The sequence below is a fragment of the Ischnura elegans genome, chromosome 5, assembly GCF_921293095.1.
Source record: "Ischnura elegans chromosome 5, ioIscEleg1.1, whole genome shotgun sequence".
NCBI lineage: Eukaryota > Metazoa > Arthropoda > Insecta > Odonata > Coenagrionidae > Ischnura > Ischnura elegans.
In genome coordinates, this window is record NC_060250.1 from 67,387,348 (window position 1) to 67,411,661 (window position 24,314).

General features: G+C 39.9%; 1 protein-coding gene across 1 annotated transcript in view; it reads left to right on the top strand.

The window, feature by feature from the left end:
- The window catches only part of LOC124159016 (LON peptidase N-terminal domain and RING finger protein 3), a 226,070-nt gene that overhangs the window by 173,830 nt on the left and 27,926 nt on the right, over window positions 1–24,314 (top strand). Inside the window, exon 2 of the mRNA XM_046534500.1 lies at window positions 7,834–7,952. Within this exon, the coding sequence (XP_046390456.1) occupies window positions 7,834–7,952 (119 nt within the window). The remainder of the gene's footprint in view (window positions 1–7,833; window positions 7,953–24,314) is intronic.

Here is a 24,314-nt window from a genome sequence, read left to right on the forward strand (position 1 = left end):
GCGATTCTGTCATCTGTTTTGTAAAAACATTACCCCATGGTGTGACTAGTGTGGTAACAACCCTGTCTCTGTGAATAACGTCTTAGTGCAAATTTAACTATCTTAATTGAAGTGGAAGGGTGTTATGAAAGGTGAAATGACCGATTGATCCGGGAAAAGTTGCAATTCATCGCAAGAAAATACATCTCAATAGCTACATAGGTTGCGCAAAAAAGGTTAGATGCATTAAATTATTTTTTATCCCTGTGTTTGCGGATAATGTGTTTCTAAGTAATGATGAATGAAAGATGCTCATTTAAAAAGAAAAAAAGTTTAGGTATAAAGATTACAGTCGTGATTTCTTTCTGTCCAAGTGTAAGAGATGAATCGATAATGACAGTCATTATATCTGCTTAAAAGTCCAGAACTCCACCGCCATATCTATCCTATGCCAGGACAATGCAGTGTGGCGTGCATCGTAGTACTGCGAATAGAGTAAGCAGTCGGAAGATAAGCCCTCGTATTTTCCGCTGGTTAATACGTGGTTGGAATAAGGCAACGAATAGCGTGGTGACGATATTAGAGGCTTGAATTAACTTCATTCAAAGCTAGATATGTTTAGCTCTAGTTTTAACAGTTTCAAGTGCTCCTGATGTTACGGTTTTAGGTGATATTTTGATTTTTACTACTTCATTCTAAGTTGAAGAGAAGGTTTTGGCTGATTTGATTAGTCCTTGCGCTTTAACTTCGAAATTTTTGGAGTATCTCATTGTGCGATAAATGTTGACTTATTCACTAGTCTCTGGTTCCTTTATTCTGCTGTTTTCGCGCTAAGGGTTGGGTAAATATTCCACCACGTATTCTCCGTAGTTACACACTCTTTCGAATACCGGCATTTAAAATATTGTCACTTGCGTGAAGCTCTTGAGATTGCTTTTATTTAATATTTTCCTTACTTTGTTACTGCATTCATCGAAGAACTGCCTCGAACATTTGCTCGACACCTGTGAAACGTGACTGTAGGTTTTTAGTGACAAGTTGATAATTTTATTGGTTCGATTGATCTGGTGCGACTTGCGATCAACGTACTTAATTTATTCGTATATTCTGACAACATTGGACATTTTAAAATGTTATTGGCTCGTAATTTGTGGAATGAAGTGATAAAAAAATATATCGCTCTCACCAATAATTTTATGTCTGTAGTAAAAAAAGGTACCTGATGATGATTGCAAGACAGTCGAAACACATTTCGTGAGCTGTTTCATAAAATTAGTGGGCTGTAAGATATCATTGTCTATCATTCGACATGTTATTCCACGATATCTAAAGTTTTTACAGTGGAATTTTGTGTGTTACTTTCATTCGTGACCAATATCGTGGATTTTAATTCCGTGTGATTGACTCCGAGACACTTTCTTCTGGAAATGTGTCACATCTTTGACGATAAATGAGGAGAGTGGCTTCCTCTGGCAGCCTCAGGGGTTCTTTGCGGTTTCCTCCATCTTCGAGTGCTGACATTGGTCGCATTGGTCGTGCGCACGCAGTACAAAAACGCTATTTCCTCCCTTCCTTTAGCTTCCGCCTCCTCCCTCGCGACGCGTCGGAGGTGCTCATGACCTCTGCCGTCCGCTTGCTGGCTTGGTTTTCACGAGAGCATGCACCGTCACTTATGTAACTACCGTGCAGCGGTTTCCCCGGGAGGAACATTTCCTCAGGACATCCTGATTTACGAGTTCGTTAGCATTTCCACTCGTGATTTTTGGGCTCACTTCGGAGCGAAAGCGTGTTTTGGACGTGATTTTTTATGAAGGAAAAGGGGCCGTCGGCGTGGGAATTATAACCCACTGTGTTTTTATTTTTACTTTGAAATGGAACAGGGTTCATGAAAATCCATCTTATGCATGATTAGAAATGAGGTTAATGTGAGAGGGGTAGAAGCCGGGGTCATGGGCGTACTCAGTGAGGGGCAGGAGGGGGCAGCTGCCCCCCCTCCCTAGAAACAAAAATCGCAAATGCCCCTAAGGAAAATAATATTTTTTCGAGCAAATAATTTTAAAAACTAATAAAGAGCTGTTACTGTTTCCTTAAAATGTTGGTTTCATTCAACTTTACTATGCTTAAATCTTTCCGATAACCTGAACAACCATGACTTGCCCCCCCCCCCCCCCAGTTTTGATCCTGGGTACGCCCTTCGCCGGGGTAATTAGTGAAATGTACCTATCCTAATATAGCAGAACTCATTAACAGTTATTAGTAAAGTACTCTATTCTGCTAAGTAATTCGTGTTTTGAATGAGTAGAAACTTGATTTTTCCATTATAAATGAGGAAATTATAGTCATTCGTTGTACGCCGACAGCTTTACTGGTGCATGTAGAGTAGATTTATGTTACTGGATATTGATAAAATCAGGAGAACCTACTGTGATGGAGTGGAATTTTTCCATTTTGAAACTTGTAATTTTCCACGAGTATTGGGAGTGGAAAATTGATAGTTTATTTCAAATGCTAGATATTATTGCGACGTTTTCATTTGAAGCATTTTTGTAGACAATTCTTACCTTAGTTTGCCTGTATTGCTTTTGAGTACATCTTGTATCTATTTTAAGGCTTCATGTCATTGCGCATAATAAAAGTAGTGCAGCCTAGTGAGTATACCATTGGAAATCGGTGTTTATTGCTCGTCGTGTCTTAACTGATATTTCCTTAGAGCTTATACGCCGTGTGCTCGATGAGATTCTATTTCTTACGTGTAATTCTTCCTTGGAACGAGGTCATAATTTGCAAAGTTATCGCGTTCGAGTCTCGAGTCCGAATACACTCGCGATGCCCTCAAGCCAACGACTGAGCAGATATCTCTCCAAACAACAACTACAGGAATGCCTTACACATTTATAGGTGTAGAACAACATTTTATAATTTTAGTGTAAATTTATTACTAGTAAGGCTACAAAATTAAGACTTTTACGTGGATCATATATCGACGCAGGAAAATGGAACGGAGAAAAGTGAACTATGCCTACACGATGCCGTGAGAGAGGGGATACAAGTTTTTGTCGAAAGAGGGAGCTGCGATCCTGACCACACATCCGGCGTTTTTGGGCATTTTTGTGGTTCGGAATCCATTGAAAACCTCACTGCGTATCCCAAAACCCGTGTCTTTCCCTCGCTCCCAAGGACGGCCGGCTATTTTTTTTTCTCTCCGACACGATCGCGCCCTGCAAATCATTTTGTCAAAGACTGTGCGGTCCTTTGTCTGTCCAATTTGGTTCGTGAGTGGAATGAGTGGAGGTGAATGCCGTCATTCTTGCGGAAAAGTGGAAGGTACGTGCATAATATTTCTTCGATGTTGAGGTATTAAATCGACTAATGGTCTTCAGTTTCAAGCTTTTCCTGTATCGCGGAGCTAATGGTCAGTTATATAAAGGAGTAATCGGTCACATTGTAGCACATTATAACTATTTTCATGGCAGCAATAATATCAATGCAAAGAGAGAAAACGAACGAACGAAACATCGTTGAGTTTTCCTAAACGACATGCTTTAATTGGATGAACTTCCTTTTACTCCAGTTGCTTTGGTAATAACATATGACTATTTAGGATATGAAATCAAATAGGTCACTAATTCTTTCCCGTAATCGATGGTATGAGAACTGAAATGGTACATTGTACACTTGTTAATCAATTATCGTATGGATTAATATGATTAATGGTTCAATCCTGGTATTTGATTAGATTTTGACCCTATCCTTCATTCATTTGATTCACTGTCATCCATATCCACCCTCCTAATTCGGGATATGTACACATCCCTTGGTATTACTATGTGATATTTGCTTTACCTACGAATTATTTAATGTCACGTAAAGGATGCCGCTAAGCGGTGAAACATCTACATAATACCCTGCGAGCCACCTCTAGGGTGTTTGGCAGGGGGTGATCAATCACCAGCATGCATTTGGACTCCCACATGCACACCACACCGTCCAAAAAACGTCCCGTATAATAACAAACTATTCTACTATATGCTGTTAGAAATAGAATATTGAATAGAAATTAAGAAACATGAATTAAGTTTTACATAGGTTAGTAGGCTACAATACAAGTCATGCAATCTATTTACGAGTTCTATTGCTGCCGTTATAATCTCTTATTGATCGTGGAAAAAATGACATTCGGAATCTGTCTGTTCTACAATCTATCTCTCTTATTTTATTTATATGATCTGATCTTTCGTAGTACGTTGGCGTCCGCAAGATATGGTTAACTTCGTCAGAAAAGACACTGCTCTTGAATTTATCTAAAAGGTTTAGAGACTATCGTAACGACCTTTCACATACCTGGCAGCTCTTCTTTGCACGTGCAACATGATGTAGGTACTAATTCAACTTTAGTGGGAAACTCAAAGTGGTCATAAATATTGAGTACTTAGTTCTGTAGACCTTGAGAGAAGTTGGTAAAGTAATTGCAAACTTTTACTCTGTGATGGCGGTTATTTTTTTGCAATGTGAAAGCAAATCATTGTGCAAAAAACTACGATTTTTTGTCATAAAGGTTAAAAAAAAAAGTATTTTATCATCTTTATTGACCCTAGTTTGGTCTCTTTTATTAATGCCATGGTACTCAATGCATTGTAATCCTGTCGCAATACTTGGAGAAACACAAACAGCCTGAATCCGTTTAGGACGAAAATTGCGTTGAATGACACAAGTCCTCCGGTTGTGGTTAGTATATTCGTTGTTAACTATCAGAAGGGAAACTTAACTATTTTGAGTAAAATTTCATCTATGCCTTTCTTTTGGATTGTACCGTCACATGGCGTTAAAACCCGTTTGACCAAGTCATTCATAAATTATTTTGACCACGGGATATCGGCTTGATAGTAAACACATGAAGAAGTTGATTTGTAATCGGCCAAGAAACCTCAGGCTAGAAACTCAACCGTATGATGTGATTACCTATTAGTTTTCTGGTAAGATATATCGCTTTTCCTTCTAATTATTCGAGGACTTATTAGCATCTATTTGCCTCCCAATAATTTTATGGGTAAGTCGTCGAGTAGTTTGAAACGCCTCAAGGGATGAAGGGTTTCAGATTGTATTGCGCTGCAGGTAAATCTTATTCTTTCCTGCTTATGTATCTGAATAATATGTTAGAGGCCAATTACAAATAATTGTTATCAGTGTTAGTTTTGAACGCATTGTATCAAACCAGTCACTTCCAGCTTCCAATAAGTCTGATTTTATATATGCGTGGAATCAACTTCTCTCTCGTACCTCTCAAATGAAATAGCGGTAATGGAATATATTAGTCAGCATAACTAGAATAAGTGTCTTTTAATTGGGTTTTAATGTCTGGTTTGATCGTGAAAAAATGCGTGTAACGTATGTGATTACGTAAGTACTTACGTAAAGAATCGAGTGTACAGTGTTAGTTACTACAATACGGGTGCCACTTAGTTACCTATTCATGGGAAGCTGACATTGGTACGGATATTTAGCATGACCTTTAATTGCCAGCACACTTAAACTGCGGTAAGATGGACATATTGATGGGTGGGTGCCAATTCGAAGATTGATGGCTCCTCGTGCTTAGCGTACTACCCAACTGGCTTTATTTCGTGAACTGACGGATTTGAAACTGTTATATCGGCAAAAAGAATCCTGCGAAATACTTGCAATTTAAATTTTTGAATAGCTATGTTTTTTTATCTTATCCTTTTTTGAATAATTTCAGTTCCTATGCTTCCTCAGAAGTTTAGTCAGGTATTTTTATGGAATATTTATTCTTATGTCAACTTATTGTTTTCTTGGCAGTTAAGGCTTGTGTATTTGTCAATTTTCTGAATATGTGAAAAAACTCATGAAACCATGAAAAGGTTTTAAATGAAAAATCGAATCGATGACTATCACAGATGTATATAACTAGAAAAATTGCCTGACCAAACTTCTGAGAAATGGAAATATAGTTAGAAATAGCATTTTGTTCTTCTGTACGTGGAGGTTTTAAATCACCTATTTAGTATGAGTAAATTTAATATCATATTTTTGACAAGAAATTTCTGATTCGAGGTTACGGAATATTTTCGTTTAGTGTTTTTCAATCAGCCGAAATGAGGGTTCTTCAGTAATTTATACGAATTAACCAGTAAGGCGACCACTTGTGCTCACGTCCTTGAAAAATCCATCCAAGGGTTCGAACCGTTTCATCTAGATTAGCCGGTGGTTGCTTCACCCCCACCGCCAATGAGGACGCCCAGTTTTATACTATCGTCATCGCATGTTTTGTTCGAGCCTGTGACATGTGGACTGGAGTGTTGATTGTTGAGTAGGTAAAATCAAGAAATCAGTGCTTGAAACTAGCCGCAGACGTCAACCTACATGTCATCGGAGTGAGGAGTGTGCCTAAACAATAATACTTGCTACCCTATCAATGTTCCCCTTGAACCGTTGGCCTATTCCATTGTTGACCGAGCAAACAGTCACTTCCTGCTACCGCTCTGAGTGCCTACCAGTAGGTCTTCGTCCCGGTTTTATATTTTTTCTCCGGATTGTTTGAATTGACGATACCACTGCTTCCGAAGCTACTTCCAGTATCTCACGCTGTGTGTAAATGTTTGTGCTGCGTTATCACGAAAACTTTCATGGTTTAGATTGAAATCCGTTCGATTTTCATAGTGGGTAGTTGTTGTTGATATGTGTATCGCATTAAATCACTCGCCCATGGAGATCAAAGCGATCAGGAGCTACGAGTGTGAGACTGGTGACTTTTCGCGAGCCCGACTGGCTTCCAGAGTAGTGTGGTGGTACCTGTATGATAATTATGGGTTGATGCCTAACTTTCCGTGGCCGATATCTGCGGTAATTGATGGTTGGACGTGTCTATACCCGTATTTGTAATGGTAGTTATAAACTTCCTGTAGTCCAGTGACTATTCTAAGCAATAAAGATTCAGAAATTTAATAATATACGCACCCGTGGCGGTAAAACCTTCACCTTCGAATCTTTTGGTGCATTAACAGCAGCGTAAAGAGCATTACGTATTGATTGCGTTAAGAACAAGATGTTGGTATTTCACTTTAGATTTACTCTTTATATTTGTTTAGTACATCGCTGAGGTCCACGAGCCTTATTTTGTTGATTTGTTAGAATATTCTTTGTGTAAATTTCATTGGATGAAAAAATACTGCACAACAAGAGCGGAAAACTAAAGGGTGGCAATCCGTGGTAGTTCAAGTTGTAGCACAGAAAAGGTTATGGATACCAAAATGTCAAGAAAATTGTAAAAGCGCTTTATTAGTTTTTAAAATTATTTGCTTGGAGAAAAAATATTTATATTTTAATTACAAGTTTTTGTACAGATATCACTTTTCTTGGATTTTAAGACAATATGCTCAAAACTTTCTTTTTGCATTAAATTTACTTTTGCTTTCAGGAGGGGAGCAATCTGCCCCCTCCTGCCTCCCGCTAGGTACGCCCATGCTGCACAAAGCTAGTATATTAGTAAATTGGAGACATGGAACCTTTGGACCTTTGGAGGCGAGGATTAGAGATTATATTCCAATTAATTGATAAAATTATTCCTTTATTATCGAAAACAGTACGAAGACGACATTAAAATATCATTCTCTTATACGGGAAACGATAATTGTTTTAACTAGGTTGAGGCAGCGAACCCGACATTTTCTGAGGGATTATTTCCGTCAGTGAATTTTTTTCGCAGAGATAACCCTTCACTGTAGTATCTAAACAATTCGTACTTTTCCTTGTTTTCCAGTGTATTTTTCTTGATTGATGAGTAATGCTGTTGTGCGGTAGCTTGACTCTTATTTTTTCCTCCTCTTCTCATTTCAGCTCCAAACAACCACCTGCTCCTGAGTAATCGGTCGCATGCCTTCTACCGGTTGAATCGACTGCAAGAAGCTCTCGCGGACGCGGAAAACGTGGTCAGGCTGAAGCCGAGCTGGGGAAAGGTAAGCTTATGATTTGCTACTGATAAATGTTGTTGTTATTGTTAATTTTTCTCAAAGAAATAATCGCCGTTTTAGCTTCACAAATTTAAACCGTTGGTATCCATAAACTTACGGAAGAAGGTTGTTGAATAATTATTTTAAAAATTGGGATGTGGGTAATATATTAGTGGTAATACAACCCGTTGGTTGGAACAGCGAGTGCAATTACTGTCCCGTTAATAGTATAAAATATACTTGTGGTTAATGCAGTTTGCGATTATAGACGAGAACCCTTAGTTTAAAATTATAGTGAACCTTTCGTGAAATGTGGAGTTGGAATAATTATTTCTCATAGTTTCCTATTTTTCTCCACCCGTTTTTCATTTGGGGTCAACATAGGTTCTCAGCGTCGTTAGAAAACTAACAAAAAATGGTTGTGCTAATCTTAAGTTAGTACCATACTAGTAGGCTCTTCAGTCTTCATCATCTTTCAGCTTCCATTATGTTTCGCCATGAACTATGTTTTTGCTGGTGGAAAATTTATCACTTTGGGTTGACGTGATTTATATTTTCACGAATAGATCTAAGACTGATAATGCTTTTTTATGATAATTGGCCTATGATTGCGATCGTGGCCATTACAAGCTTTTTTTATTTTGTTTTTAAGTTGCTCTTTGTCTTGCTGGATCATCAGTCAGGTCAGAGATGGTGTGTGAGGGACTTAGATGACTGATTAAAATGGAATTATGCTATCGAGAAAAGGCCCAGAACGTGCTTATAACTCGCGATTTCTCGCTGTCTTGTCAGAAGGCCATCGATTCTCATTTCTCGTTTCACGGTCGTAAATTATCCTCAATCCGTGCCAACGCGGACTAAAGATTGGAACTACGCTTGGGGTTGTAATTATGGGCCCTCGAACTAAGTGGATTATCCCTGTAGTCCTGAGGATGACAATGTAATTGTCTAAACGTTGTCAAATATCTAAATTCTCTTTATTTGATCAACCGTCAAGATAAACTAAAAAAATTCTGAAGACTTAGCGGTTAAGGAACAACACATTCATTAATCAATTAGAACATTATCTTCCTCGAACCGGGGATAATTAGGTTGAGCTAGCGCTATAAAGATGGGTTCAAAATATAATTCTCGTACAAGCCAGAGGGCTCTTGGGTGAATTATATTTTGAAACCATCGTCCGCTGTTGTACGGCGGAAAAATCTCTGGATCAAGATTTACTCCGTCGATAGTAATAAAATTCGACGCTCACTAGGTATAAGCATGAAGCAACTGTAACAATCCCATGCAATGTTAAGTATTTTCTCTCTATTTTAGAGTAACTCCCTCATAAAACACTGTCATGGCTCAATTTATTTTGTTTGTAGAGTTTAAAGTATACCGGGACTAGCCACGACTTATACGGGAGTCACCCGCAATGCACAACTGTGCGAAAAAATCGTTTGTAGATATGTTTTTCCTGTAATTTAAATCAATTATTCTTTCGAAGAACTCAGAGGCGTGTAGAAAGGAAAATCTCGTGCCTCCTTGTTGAGGAGATGTACTTTTCGGAGATGCTATGCCATTGATCTTTTGACCGAGTTCGGTGAAAATTCAATCAGAAGTGGAATAATGGAACTTCGTATTATCCAAGATTTGATTCTAAAAGTGAATTTTTGCTGTTATGTAATTGTTAAATTGATGATAGAGGGATACTTACTCGCTCGTACGCATGATGTTAGTTTAAACCATTTTCCTTTGTGACAGTGCTGCTTGCTGTCACGCTTGGGGACCAGTCGCTTGAGTGCCTTTTGCTTTGATCGTTTGTGTTCAAAGAATATGATCTCAGGGTTTAATAGGGTACGCTTCATTGCTCTGCTAACGACTCGTAAATTCTCCGATGTTTTACTCTCAAGATTCTGTTAATTATCGTTGCCTGATAGCTAACGAGCATCTGCCTGGAAAATCTTAGATGAAATACGTTTTGAAACCATCTTCCGCCGTTGTCATGACAAAAATCTCTGGATCAATAAAATTCCATTCGTATCCAGTTTTTCCTTGTTTGACTTGATTATAGTTCATCCTCTGCCTGTAAATATTTCGTTGCGACTTTTTGTATGTTTTTTGCGTCTTTGTTAAGTTTAGGTTTGTTGGATAACCAATATTTTATGGCGTAAAATCATTCTAATTCTATTATAGATATTAGTTGAATTTACATTACTATTTGAAGGTTCCCTCGGGAATTAAAATAAGGGTGTTGAATGTGTGCGCAAGTTCAGTGATGAAGAATTTATTTTTAAGAATAATAAATAGTGCCCAGTACGCAATATGGGGTTCTCATACCAATGTATTTTACTCAAACCGCGGCGTGTAATTTAATATCAGATTTTGCATTATTCCAGTTAATGCCTCCATTATTTGAAGTGACATTGTTACACGGCCGTGAAATCGTTATTATTTGTGTCGTTTATTTGTATCTACTAGAAAAAAAGACTGGATCCAAGAAGCGAATGTGTGGGACGAATTTTCCTCAGGGGGCACAGCGGGTCAGGTCTTCCATCACCGGCAACTTGACACCACTGCCGCAGAAGCTGGCTTTAAAAAAGATAAGAGACTCAACATCTAAAATTTGGCAGAGATGAAGCACCTACTCTAGGACGCGACTTGACTTTCAATGTTAGAAGATTTTAACTTCAAAACTTAGGAGCGCTTGAAAAAAATGCAATATTTTGCTTCATCTTTTTTATTCACTCCCAATGTCTTCTCTCTATTTTTACCTGGCCTTGGGGAGAGTAGTGGGTTCTTGGGTAGGCCACTTGGCTGCTGGCTGAATGGACCCGGGATCGAATTCCGCGTAAAGCTGAGCTTATGCATTCGCGCGCCTGCGTTTGACTTGTCCGGTGAGTGCTGTTGGGCGTAGTCCAGTACAAGCTACCAGTGCTCCGAAGCGCTGGGAGCGAGTCTTTGCGTGGTCCAGTAGAAGCTACAGAAGCTCCCGTAGCGTTCTCGTACGTCACGCATGACGTCACTACATTCGCTTCTCTCTCGCTACAAACGCTCCCAAGAAATAGGTAGGGCGGCTGGAGCGAACCGGTTTTCAGCGCGAATTTGAACGGGAAGGAAGGCAAAAGAAAATGGTGTTCATAACAATTGTGGACCTGGCCGGCAATAATATGACCATTTGGAGTTGATGGAAGAAATCGCTAAGAGAGCCTGGATAGTAAATGCTAAAAACAAATGGTTAAAGAACTATTCGGGGGATATTACGGTGAGGCAAATGGCTGTAACTCAATGGTTTCACAATTCAGAGTCGCCACGGGCCAGATCGGGGAAGAAATTGAGCGGCAAGACCAAGATATCTTATAAACTTTGTTGTTGTGATAATTAATTATATATAATATTATTTAATTATTAGTGGTTTAAGCTTGAGATAGCGAGAAGTGGAGATAGAAAATGACTATTCGAAATTTTAAGGCATGTGGTGAGTGAACTTTCCAGTCGGAGCATTCCGTCTGATACATTTGTTAATATATTACTTCTGTTGATTTTGTAAGATATTTTGATTTATTTGTTATTTAGATCAATTATTAGTTATTTGAACTTGACATTGCGTGAAATTGAGATAGAATATGACTTCTTAGGTTAGGGTACGTGAACTTCCTGGTCAAAGTATTCCGTTTGTTGCTTTGTGGCGGCCAACCTTTCTCCATGAAGATTGTATTCTCTGTTCAATGATGATTTCTTCCTCCAATCTTCAACTTAAGTTATCAATTATTGATGTTCGGTTGTATTTTACTTGTGTATTTTTCTAAAGGTCAGGTTGACACGTATTGCATTGATGCTTAAGGCTTGTTGTTGACGAGATGGGTCCAAGTCTAGGACTGCTTTTGAGACTATCATACAAAGTCATGAGTGCATGATAAATCGTAAAAAGACACTCCACTTAAGGCCTTTTTACACCTACATAAACCCGTACGAGTCTAAATGTATGAACGCGAGAATGAACACGAAATACGTACCGTACGGTTGCGTTGTTGCACGCTATGTGGTTACACGCGTAACCGTACTCAACTTGTGCAAATGCATGAACGGAAAATTGAACCTATTTTAGCTTGGTTCAAACATTCGTACATGTTCCGTTTTGGTCCACAAAAATCATTCACGCAAACAGGCATTAATTAATTATTAATAATAAGTTAACTTGTACGTGTATCGTTTAAACGCAGGCTTTTAGGTGAGTTAAGTTAATTAGGCTTATTTTTGGTTTCATTGAAATTTCTCTAATTAGGTATTTAATCAGTGTTATCTTCTTTCATATGTATCATGATCTGCTCTTGTTTAAGTTTATCACCTTGGTGTAAGAGGATTTGCAAACCAGTGGGTAAAATCTTCAGGACAAGCATCGGATCGGTGGTGTCCGATCATGGTATCCAATGAAGATCTAATATTAATTAGGTTTCTTGTGGTGTACCCCATGGTCATATTCTTTTTGACATTTATATTACTGACCTCTCTAACAAGCTAAGTAAAGAACAAGGGGCTATAACAATCCCTAATTCAGGCGATCTAATATCCGAGCAGACGATACTAGTAAAACAAACGACTAACAAATGCTACAATCGCTCCAGCCGTGATCCAGTAGGGTAGCACTGGGAGCGATAGGAGCGAAAGTGGACCATGAATCTGTAGCGTCTGAAGCGGGAGCACTTGGGAGCATTGGGAGCGTGTACTGGACTACGCCCGTTACCTCACCTGCTGAAGCGCTGGATACGATTAAGAAACCCGAAATCAAATGACAACGGAGACCCGTGTTATTATTATTTTATTCCCTCGTGCATACTGTATTTTACATTATAACTACCAATCCGCCGATTTTATTCAGCTCTTAGTGAAGTTAAATTAAAGTTCATCGGTGAACTAGCTTACAGTAAACAGTATTGTAAGACTGACCCTCCCGTAATGCCTTAGCGTTGATGATGAGAATGAAAAAATCATTGAGTGTTGTGATGTTTCCGAAAAATGCCATTAAAAGAGAGATTCTCGAGTCACATGGTCCGGCATTCTTGTTTTATTTTTCAACGAATACAAAGTTACAACTCGGAAGTATAAGAATATTGAAAAGCACTGAAACAAAAGAGTGTGAAATGGCCATAACATACCACACAACATTGTGGAACATGGAAAATTCCAATACCTATCCATAAGCTGACGCTATGCACAATCCTTGCATACATTTAACTTACTTGACTTTACCCAATGGTTTTTTTTCAAAATGTCTGCTGGCATCTCAGAATAAGACGAGGATTTAATAACCACTTCACCTCTTTTGTAACACTGTCTGATAAAATAACGTAAATGTTTGTAGAAAACTTTGATATTAACTCCAAACACCTGGCTAAAGCCTCGCTACCATGCATTGTTGGGCCGAAGTTTGGAGGCGGAGAATTCCGTTAGAGCGCTCCGCTCCGTTGGTTCCAAAATGGCGGCCGTAGTTTGAGGTCATTCGAGAATAATGGGAAAGTCGGTCGGATGTTTAATTGTAAAGCGGCGGTCATCGCTCAGAGAGCCAAAGGCACGTTCGTTTTTTGGAGTATGTGGTTGCTGGAGAAACCATGTACTTTCTTTTTTCGAATATTGTATTATTTGAAGAGCTCGAAGATCTTAGATAGGTAAGCGTAGTGTGAAGATATTTGTAGCTCAAAATCCGGACTCGTCGATATCACGCTAACGTTTTCGCCGGATATTCCGCCTTCAGCTCCTCTTGAAGTAGAGTAAAAGTTAATAGGTGATCTAGCTCATAGGCGGATTTATTGGGGGGGGGGTGAAGGGGGGACGCCCCCCCCCCCAAATGCTAAAAAAATGGACAATATTTTGAATACGGTTCGTTTTGTTGTGCGTGTTTAGGAGCCTCAATCATTTAATTTCATATTAATAGCTTTCATATTAAAATAAAGAAAATATTTCATAGAGTAATTGTTGTACGATGTTTTTAATCTCAAATATGAGAAGACCATTTGCCTGCCTAACCCTTGTGCCCCCGCCCCTGAAAAAATGCTGGATCCGCCCTTGAGCTAGCTTACAGTAAGCAACGTCTTAAACCACCTCCGCTATTACATACCATGTGAAAGACCTTGGTGGGAATGTAAATGTACTTCGAAATTTGATTTTATTCAGTGCTTTTTTATGCTGGTTTAGAGATTAAAATTTCCTTTCGTCTCTTTGAGGCAGCGTTCAATTTAAATAAAAAACATTTTCATCACTATGTGGTTAAAAAAATGCAAAATCGACCGATCATCAGGAATAGATGTGTCCTCTTAAAGTGTCTTTACGCGATGCATTCTCCCGCGAAGGTGGATGCGTGAACTCATTCATCGTCAAAATTGCTCCTTGTAAAAACCCAAAATTTCGCAAACGCACGATAGCATGTCCAGTGAATAGCCCCAGTTCTAATTTCGTGAATTTATCCGAGCATTTGTCCCGCCACGTACTTGCACGGGGAAGTTCATCGCACAGTGAAGCCGCCCAGAGTTGTCCCATGACAGAGGATGGGGAACCCTGGTGACTGCACGTGTCGCTCGGCCAATCGATGTCTCCCGTTTGCAACCAACATCCTCGCTTTCCAATACATCGCTGTCACTTGTGCGTGATAGTATATTCAGTAATCTTCATAATCTTCGGCAATAGCAGGAAATAATCCCTTCTTTCGTTATCACTTTACAGGGTGTATTTAACCCTGTCTTTGCTTAGCCTTTTGTTGATCTCTGAACGCAGATGTTTACATTTCTGACCTGGCAACCTTGCCAATACCTCTCTTAGAACCCTTCTACTTGTAATGGGAGAACTCTTGCCAGCAATTTATTGGCCACTAATCACTGGGCATGTAGTCGTGTGTGTGCGAAATTTTGGGTTTTTACACGGTGCAAATTTGACGGTGAACGAGTTAACGCATCAGTTCGCGCGGGAGAATGCATCGTGTAAAGACATCTTTATATGGCACATCTCTTCCTCTTGGTCGGTCGTATTGTGTATTTTTTTGGTGACCGAGTGGTGAAAATGTTTTTTTCTAATTTGCAATTTGTAATTTAAACGCTGCCTATGAGAAACGAAGATTAATATTAATCTCAAAATCAGTATTAACAAGTTGAATAAAAACTTTGGGCTATGTCGCCGCGCCGCGTCTTACGGACGCCAACATACTGCGGAAGATCAGATCATATAAATAAAATAAGAGAGATAGATTGTAGAACAGACAGGTTCAGAATGTCTTTTTTTCCACGATCAATAAGAGGTTATAATGGCAGCGATAGAACTCCTAAATAGATTGCATGACTTGTAGTGTAGCCTACTAACCTATGTAAAACTTAATGCATGTTTCTTAATTTTATTATTATTTCTAACAGCATATGGTAGTGTGGTTTCTTTGTGTGCGTGACGTTTTTTGGACCGTGTGGTGTGCATGTGGGAGTCCAATAGCATGCTGCATGCTGTTGATTGATCACCCAAACACCCTAGAGGTGGCTCGCAGGGTATTATGTAGATGTCTATTCTTGGGTGGCCCCAACGATTCCCGACCTTTGCGGGTCGCTTTCTCAAGGGATTATTTCAAGGAGAAAGCGACCAGCATCGGTCGGGAAACGTTGGGGCCGCCCAAGAATTGACGGGGCGACATAGTCCTAAAGTTTTTATTCAACATGACGTGTATCCGCGAAAGTTTTAACGAAGAAGTATTAACAAGCATTGAATAATATCAACATTCGTAGTAATATACATGTACGTTCGCCACGGAGACTTCAACGTAATACGCAACAGCGGAGGCAGTGATAAACGCAGTCATGTCGTTTCGTATTAGCGCGAATACACGGACAATCCGGCGAAAACGTTAGCAGTTGAATGAGTTCACGCATCAACCCGCGCGGGTAAACACTGCTTATCATCTCAAAGGTTAAGCTAGAATGCTTTACCGGGACGACAGGTTTGCCGAAATTTGTAGGAGGGGGAAGGGATGGGTTGGTGGGCGTGCAGGCAGCGTGGATTCGCGTTGTGACATGTGAAAACTGGTGGAGGGGGGTTGGTTGGGCATTGACCAGGCGGGTGAAGAGCGTCGAACCTCGGGAGTACACGCACGTGTTGTTGGGGAAAGGAGGAGGGGGGATGAGCTGGACATACCAAAAATAACTAACCGGTTGGTCCGTCCGCATGTTGTTACGCAAGTATCGTGATGAGTATCGAATCATTCATGCAGCAGAGGAGGAAAAGTGATAAGAAATGTCGGTCGAATTCGATTGTTGTGTAATCTATTTTTACTCGAAATGGAAAGTTCGAATTTTTCTCAAAAAATTCGAACGTTGGGCCAAAAGATCGGTTGATTGAAAAAAAAATCGAAGTTTCTTTAAAAAAAAGTTGTACAAAAAATGCTTATATTCAATCGAAAAACACTCAAACATTTGAGTAGTTGAAAAAAATCTACGTAGTACACATTCTTTAATTATTGTTAGTTGACATTTACAAATACACTACCTCATGATTCGGGGCTAATTACCTATAATTTTTTGAAAATTCCTTACTTAAGGGGGGCTTTCGCAAATGTTTGGTGGTCAAAAACAATTTTTAATGGTCGCCTACTGGATATACCATTATCCCATTTTTTTGCTACCTTTATCCCAATCTTCTAAGGTCAGAAATACGGTATAAAACTATTTTTTCCCGACTGCATCTTTCTCCTTTGTCCATGGGTTTTCGGCGTGCTGATAATTATGATTCATTATTTGGCAAAATTTGCATAAGAATTATTTTTCGTTTCATAACTTGGATTGACGGAGTACTTCGATTTTTGAGGGATTTCTGAAAGATTCTATCTGCCTTTAATCTGATATCCGTATTTTTGCGTCAGATACATGTATTCTGTAGATTAGTATACGTCATTCAATTTACTTTGATTAGATTTAGAAGTTAATTCCTTTGTTTTTGTCTCAATCTGCAAACACGTATTTATTTCACTCGAATAAGTTTTTCACATAAATCTTTGCGCCCCTCATACTTTTTATTGAACATTCATGTAATTTGACTCTTGTGTACTCACGCCGTCATGTGTGTTAAAGTGAGGAGTGAGCGCCAAAAGCAAGTGAAAAAAATCCGTAATCCATATACGTCCTACGTCCACTGTCGGTCGTATTTTCTTTAAGCCGTAGGAAAAATGCGATATCGAATTTCAGGAAGGTAGTAACGGAAAACGCATGGAGATTAATTGAATTGATATCATCCTCCGCTGTTAAAGCAATTAGGTAAGTGAATTCATATTGGGCGGAGACGATCGAATGCTGAGAACAGTTCAGTTAAGAAAGTATAGAAATAATCACTCACTAAATTTTTCATTACGCATGCATGCGAACAATGGTTACGAAAAGGGTTTTAAAATTCAGTGATGATACCCTGAAGAAGCATGATATTAATCACAAAAAGATTGTCTTTCCTGGGAATGCTGTGATGAAGTGAAACTTTTTTGTCTGCAATCATTGTTGCCAGCTCAATTATTCGTGCCAAGGGGTAATGTTTATCTGCTAACGATGATGCGCGCTTTAGCTGACCAATGTCCGCCATGGCGAACATTGATATTTTCCCCTCCGTCGATCACATATTTTTTATGATGCACTGATTTCTACCCTTCTTTGCTGTTTACATCGCTCTGTCTATGATTTATCGTCTATTGAACAGTGGCGTCTTAACAGTGGGCGTTACTAAAGCGTTGGAAGTCTTCTTATAGCCTATCGGAGTTTTATTGGTTCCGCAACCCACGTGCACACGTGCCGCGAGATTGCGAGTGTGTCAAGTTTAATGGTCGAAGTGTATGACTTGAGATTTTCTGTGTTCGAAAGAGCAGGAAGAGAGAACCATGAAATGCAGGATTGCTGTTTTTTGTCTTACGGCACTCGTTCCTTTAGGATAATTCGCGTTTTTCTCCTTGAATGATTATGCTCTTAATCTAGACGTATGAAATGGAGACAGAGAAAATGATAGGTGACTTATTAATTCTTGAATGGTGTCAAGAGCTTATTACTAACTAATAGTTTTATTTTATATAGTAGCATTTTCTTGTCCTTATCACTCTCCCAGTTTCTGGTGAGACAACGTGTAGGTGTCCAGTGTGCTTGACCTGTGTCCGGCAAGTGAGCACGTTTCTGATTATGGCTAGGATGGGTTGCTGCGTGCCTGGTGTGGAATCACCCCGTGCCCTACACCCTGCTTGTGGCTTTCACAGCACTTCGTTGATGTAGATGTAGACGGAGAGCCGGGTAGGCCAGGACCTCTATCGCATAAATTAGGGAAAATTTGACCTTCTCTGGTAACAATTAACTTTGTCCGCAGCCACGCCCACACGAGCAAAGTTATGGATACCAAGAACGAAATACTTTAGGAAAAAAATCATTTGGCTCAGCTAGGGTTCGTATCCATTAAGGTAGAATACCTTACCGGTAATGGGGGACCCGGGTTCGTATCCCTGTTAAGTCAAATAACCTCTTCAGGGTGTTATTCATCTTCGTCTTTAATGAAATTTTATTTAAACCCGCTTGCACCTTTCTAGTATTTTATTTTGTAATTTTTATTTTATTCAGCTTCTTTGGGTAAAAGTGGTATAGGTAAAATAAATCAGGCCAGAAATTGAGGCTTGTAATAAAAACTTCTCTCCGTCAGAATGATGATTTCATTTTTTGCAATTTTTTTCAGCCATTCTAAAGGAGAATATGAATACCTGTCCCGATGGAATCAAAAATAATATCAATGTACCATTCGTGACTCGCCGCCTTTGCCAGCTATTCATGATGAAGTCACGTGTAATATTTGAGAAAAAGAAGTGGAATTCTGCTTGAATTCACCGCATTTGGGAACTTTAACGGTATAACGGTAGTCTCGGTTTTTATTGCATGATATACATCATGAAGTCGTTTAGTTGTGTGGAAGTTATCTGACAGTAAATAATTATCTACCTGTTGGATTTTGTCTGTGAACGTTACAACGGGTTACTTTTTGTTTTTACGGCCCGGATTTTAGATACTAAAGAACGTCGTAGTTCTGAAAGGTTTGGATGTTTTAGTAACAAGTCGTAGCTTACGAAAGAAGGTATTGGTAGAATTCATATCATTCCCTAGGAATCGGCTATGCAGATGTCATTTGGAGAACCTTTCCCGGCTCCTTTAATTACAAGCCATATGAAAGGTCCTCTTTTTCGTAATTGTTTTGCAACTTTAATAAAACGTGACACCCGGTTTAATTTGTTTGGGAGTTATTCTGATACAGGAGTTGGAAGCAGGCCAGCGGGCATTGTTTAGAATGTACTGTGTCTATGGCAAATATGGATATGAAACGCTTGACATGTTGTAGCTGCTCCTTGATAGTATAAATTATGCTAATTGGTTGCGTACTCTATGTCATCCCATATTATAAACTTTGATTTTCATTAATAACCGATATTTGTGTATGCACATGCCCGCAAATTGCTAACATATCCATTCGAAGTGTAAAATAAAGATTGGATACGAATGGTTTATCTTTCTTTCGTTTTCTTTCTAACATATCCTATTGTCTTGTTGAGCGTCTTCAGCCAACAGTATTACTGGGTTTATATTTTTTATGCAAGGAATAAATACTTTCATGTTTTAACTAATAAAAAATTCTACGAGCAATCTCAACGGCAATTATGAAATTCAATCCAGCACGCATTTACGTTGATCAACAGATGATGAGACCGAACTATCATTTGAATTCACTCGCTAACTCATTCATTGAGTATCATCGCTTGCATCCGCAATTTATTCAATCGCTTGCTCGAGTAAATACATATGTATTCACTGATGCAAGTTTCCCTTTCTCTCGAGCCTGCATGTTAGTGCGGGAATGTAGCGTTTACATTCCTTTATCTACTCTGGGGTAATCGATTTTTCGGCGGGGTAATTGTCCACTGAGGGAATATTACGTAATGCTGAGCGATGACTGCAGGGTTGAGGGAACGAGTGTAGAAATAGATCTGTGAAGGGGACTCAAGATGTGACGCCATCATATTCGTCACGACCGACTACCGATTAGTAGAGTTCATTTCAGATATCTATGAAAGTGAGAGGCAGGCCCAAGTTTTTGGAGGTGAGGGCGGAGGGCACGTGACTCTCTGGAAACCAACCAAAATGCGATGGGCGGAGCCTAACGTCTGGGAAATGCAGTCGCTTTCAGACGTGCAAGTCGTACGCTTCGTGTGTAAGTTAGCTACGTTGCCAAGTGGGAAGAGTTTTTTTGAGACAGCCTTTCGTTTCGATACACTTATTGTTAGTATTTTTTAGAAAACATGGCAACGCTCGCCACTCTCTCTCCCCATCCCACATCCCTGGAGTCGCTGGTACTGCGATGCCGCTCGAAACATTCCGAGCTTGCACGACGGGGCCAGTCGCACAGATATTTGGAAACGATCATAGTAATGAAGTAGATGATTTCGCAGCCATTGCGGTACAGCTAGCGCAAAGCTGCGTTTCAAACGAAGGCGTTACTGTAGTTTCATGCGTTGAGTATGATACATCAGTCTCTTGTAGGGTTTAAATGAGCTTTATTGATGTGGAATATAATTTCCATACTTAATAAAGAACGGGAGATTGATGACGATCTCCGTTTTCCTCAGTTACGTTAATTGTGCTATCGTCTCATTTCAGTTTCGTTCTATACGTTACTTGGCGAGACTTATGAGAAGATAATTTCAGAAGATCTGCTGATAATTACTCACCACGTGTAAATTGGCTTCATTCTTTGTTGCAAAAAATTTCATCTTTCTCTTATTCAGTATCAGATAAGGTAGCAATTTCTACTGACAACCCGTTAAAGCTATCAAAAGTCCTTTGAAATCTATTTCATGTGTAATGCGTGGCCTGAGGTGTGATTGGTGGAATATTTCAAATGTTTATCGATCGAATTTAGTCAAGTTAGTCCAGGTGAAGCTGCCGTAGACGATACGTAATGCATATTTAATTGCGATTAATAACTCTTTGCTATGGGATGCATAGCGATCTACGCTGTGACCATTGAGCATGTCGTGCGCATTGCTTTGGAATCAAGTTAGCTCAAATTCTCGATTATTAGTTTCTATGATACATCGGTGAAGATTTAGAAATCAATCGATCCCATAGTGACACCACTGTCTGGAGTCCTTCGTGAGCACGTCGAAAATCCAGTTCCCGAATTCGTTGCCGAAGAGTTCAAGGAGGTGTTGGTTGGAGACACTGTCATTCATCTTTGCATAAAAAATTCGTTCCTCTACGTGCTCTGGGTGGTCTTAGCAGTGTCTTTACGTAATCTCTTCCAAGTTGTTGCTACTTTGAATCAAAAGGTTGTCAGTGACCGTGTGAGTGGGGTATTTTTTCTTTTGCTCCTTACATAAGTCGGACGAGAGAAAAACATTTTTAGTAGTGGGTTGTATCTGAGTGTGTGTGTATTCTCTCTCAAGGGTTGCACTTCACGAAGTGCCGGCGGATCTTCATGAGTTGCATTACACCTGGGGGGAGGGTGGAGTGGTTTCCCTCTGGTTGCGCCGCGACGACTTCTGTTTTCAAGAGGTGGGTGCTGGCGTCATGAGCCTTGAGCGTCATCACCGCGGCGCGGCAGCGGCCAGCGTTGACCCGCGCTCGTTACGTAAATGCGACGTCTTCTCTCACGACCTCTTCTCATGCGCTTCATGCTAGGCTGCACCGGACATCTTCCTCCTCTGTATCTCCACGCGAGGAAACCGTGTGATTTTCTTTCTTTCCGTTCACAGCCGTGAGCGCCATTTCCTGGCACGTTGTCTGCGAATGGGAGACTGTAGATTCTTTCTTCTTTTTGTTCGGTCATTCACGTGGATCTTCTGTAAACTTAACAGGAAGTAATTATGTGAAATAGAACCAGTTTTATGTTTATTTTAAAGGTAAAGGGAATCAGGGAAATTTCAGGGGATTTGGTATTGGTCTTGGTAAAGTCTGCCGGCCTCGGTGGCGGCGGGGTAAAGTCCTCGCCTGCCAAACCAAAGGTCGCGGGTTCGAGTCCCGCCTGGGTAAGTTACCCTTATCCAGGACATGGATGTTTGTGATTGTTAAATGTTATCAACCCCGATGTAAAGGCCGAACAGTGCTGTTTTCGGTGGTGTGTGAAATAAATAAATAAGTCTGGGAATGGAGTGGTAAATTCTAACGTCCCGACAGCCGGTTGCTATAGAGATCGCTATATTTTCATTGAATAGAATTTATTTGCTGATAAAAAAAAACTTGGTACAAATTTTCACTATAATTTGTATTTGTTGGACTAGGCATATGTTTCAGCTAACATGGGATATCAAGTGCCGTTACAAAATTTTCTAGATATTGTGTCGTTGAATTCAAGATTTTTATTGGCTTGATTGTAAACCTTTTTCTTGCATGCCCAATTACAGATTTGGTGTAGGTATTGTGACGTATATTACAACGGATTCGTCGATGGCTCATTCCTTCCACTTAATTTTGCATTGTCTCACGACGTGACAATTTCTCACTACTAATGTGTAAGATGAGTCGTACAAGTCTTTTTTCTCAAATGAATAGAGTTACAAATGTAGTAAATTCCCATCTTGCTTTTTTGAGATATGCTCGCATACTAAAGTGCCATCGGTAAAAGACGTAATGTTACGGCTTACTGCTAGATTAATGCCATTATAACCAAGAAAAAGTGAGAGGGAAGGATTACGTTTCTTTGAGAATCAGTTTGTGCAACGTAAGCGCCGTTGGATAAGATCCCATCGATAACGGCGTGTACGATCGATGTCCATTGATAAATAATTAATGCTACTTATGATGGCTTTTAGGGATCCCAATAGATTTGCATAAGTTATCTTTTATGCATTTAATATTACCTACTGAATTTAAGGTTTCCTACGAATCGAGGAACGTTTCCTCCTCGTGTTTAAATTTCTTCCAGAATAAAATTTCAATGAGTGCTGACTGATCTTTGAGTATTTTTTTCGCGGAGTCTGTAATATAATGGCATTGTCACAAGCTTCAGCATGAGCTTGATTTGAACGAGATTCAGGATTTAAAAAAACATTGCTTATAACCTGCCCAGTTAGTTTCAAATCTGGTTGGAACGAAATTAACAGTCTAAATAGCTGGTGTATCGTTTACGCACTTATTCAATGGAGAGTCAAGAGAGCTCCTGCTCATATGACGATTTTACACAACTGTGATGCGTCGCAATCATTCCCGCTGTCCAACACGCATGAGACTCATTTTTGCAGCGTTTATTTTTCCTTCTCGCCTTCTTGAACTTGCGTAATTATTTGCCATTTTACCGCATGCATTTTTTTCTGTGTCAAAGCACCTGTATGTACACAATAAAATTCCTGCGTAAAGGGCGTTTTATGTATCGCATTTAATGTTTATTTTAATTTCTTACTTGCTGAGGTTTGGTGAATATTGCATCGCGTAAAATCTCACGTTGCGACGGCACGAATTCATGAAATCGCCCCTGTTGTAGTTACTTTTTCCCGGCACGTTGTATTGCGCGAATTATTGCATGCATCAAGAATATTTATTGCAGTGCCTCGTATGAAACGGCCGTAAAAACAGCTTATGCATCGGAGGAGGTGCATCGGCCTTATGTTGCGCACTCCTGGAGGTTGCCAGCAAGATGCCTCTCAACGCGAAACGCCTTCACGAGAAGAATACTGCTGTGGGAAAAAATGTCTGCCCCGAGAGAGGCGGCGGCCTGCGTTGACCCGTGAACGTTACATAAGGCGTGGTGCCCACCCCTCCTTCCGCCGCCTTTTTGAGTCATGCTACCTGCATCTATTCCTCCCTAGCCGTTGTGGGGTTGAGGAGGGCTCTTCTAAATGTGGGGGATGGTCTTCGAGGGAGGAGAGGGTAGGCACTGCGTGTGTCGACGAGAGAGAGGCCGTCAGGTCGAGTTTCCACCACCCTCGGTGCAATAAAAATGATGAGAAGAGAGTCGGCGCATGAAGCAGGATTTACTGCTATCCTCATGGCATTTCTCCCTTTTGGATTCCATTGTGGCTGAAAGTTTTATTTCTCTCGCCCACGTCTTCGGTTGCTATCATTGTTCAGCTGCCGTCGTCTTACTGTCAGAGGAATTCGAGGCGGGCGCCGCTCTCTCAGCAGGGTTGCGACAATGCGAATCTTTGATTCGTTGGTCTTCAGCCCCTGCGGCGTAGTGATGGCGAAGCTGCAGAAATATGCTCACACATGATATTTTGAGTGGAAAAAATTGCCGAATTTACAGTATTGTGTGGTATATTGTATCATTTTTGTAGAAGAAGTGTTTTTTTTTTGAAACTCCAATGAATTTATTTAGTATTTATTAACGGGCCGGTAGAAAATATGTAAAAACGTTAAGGTA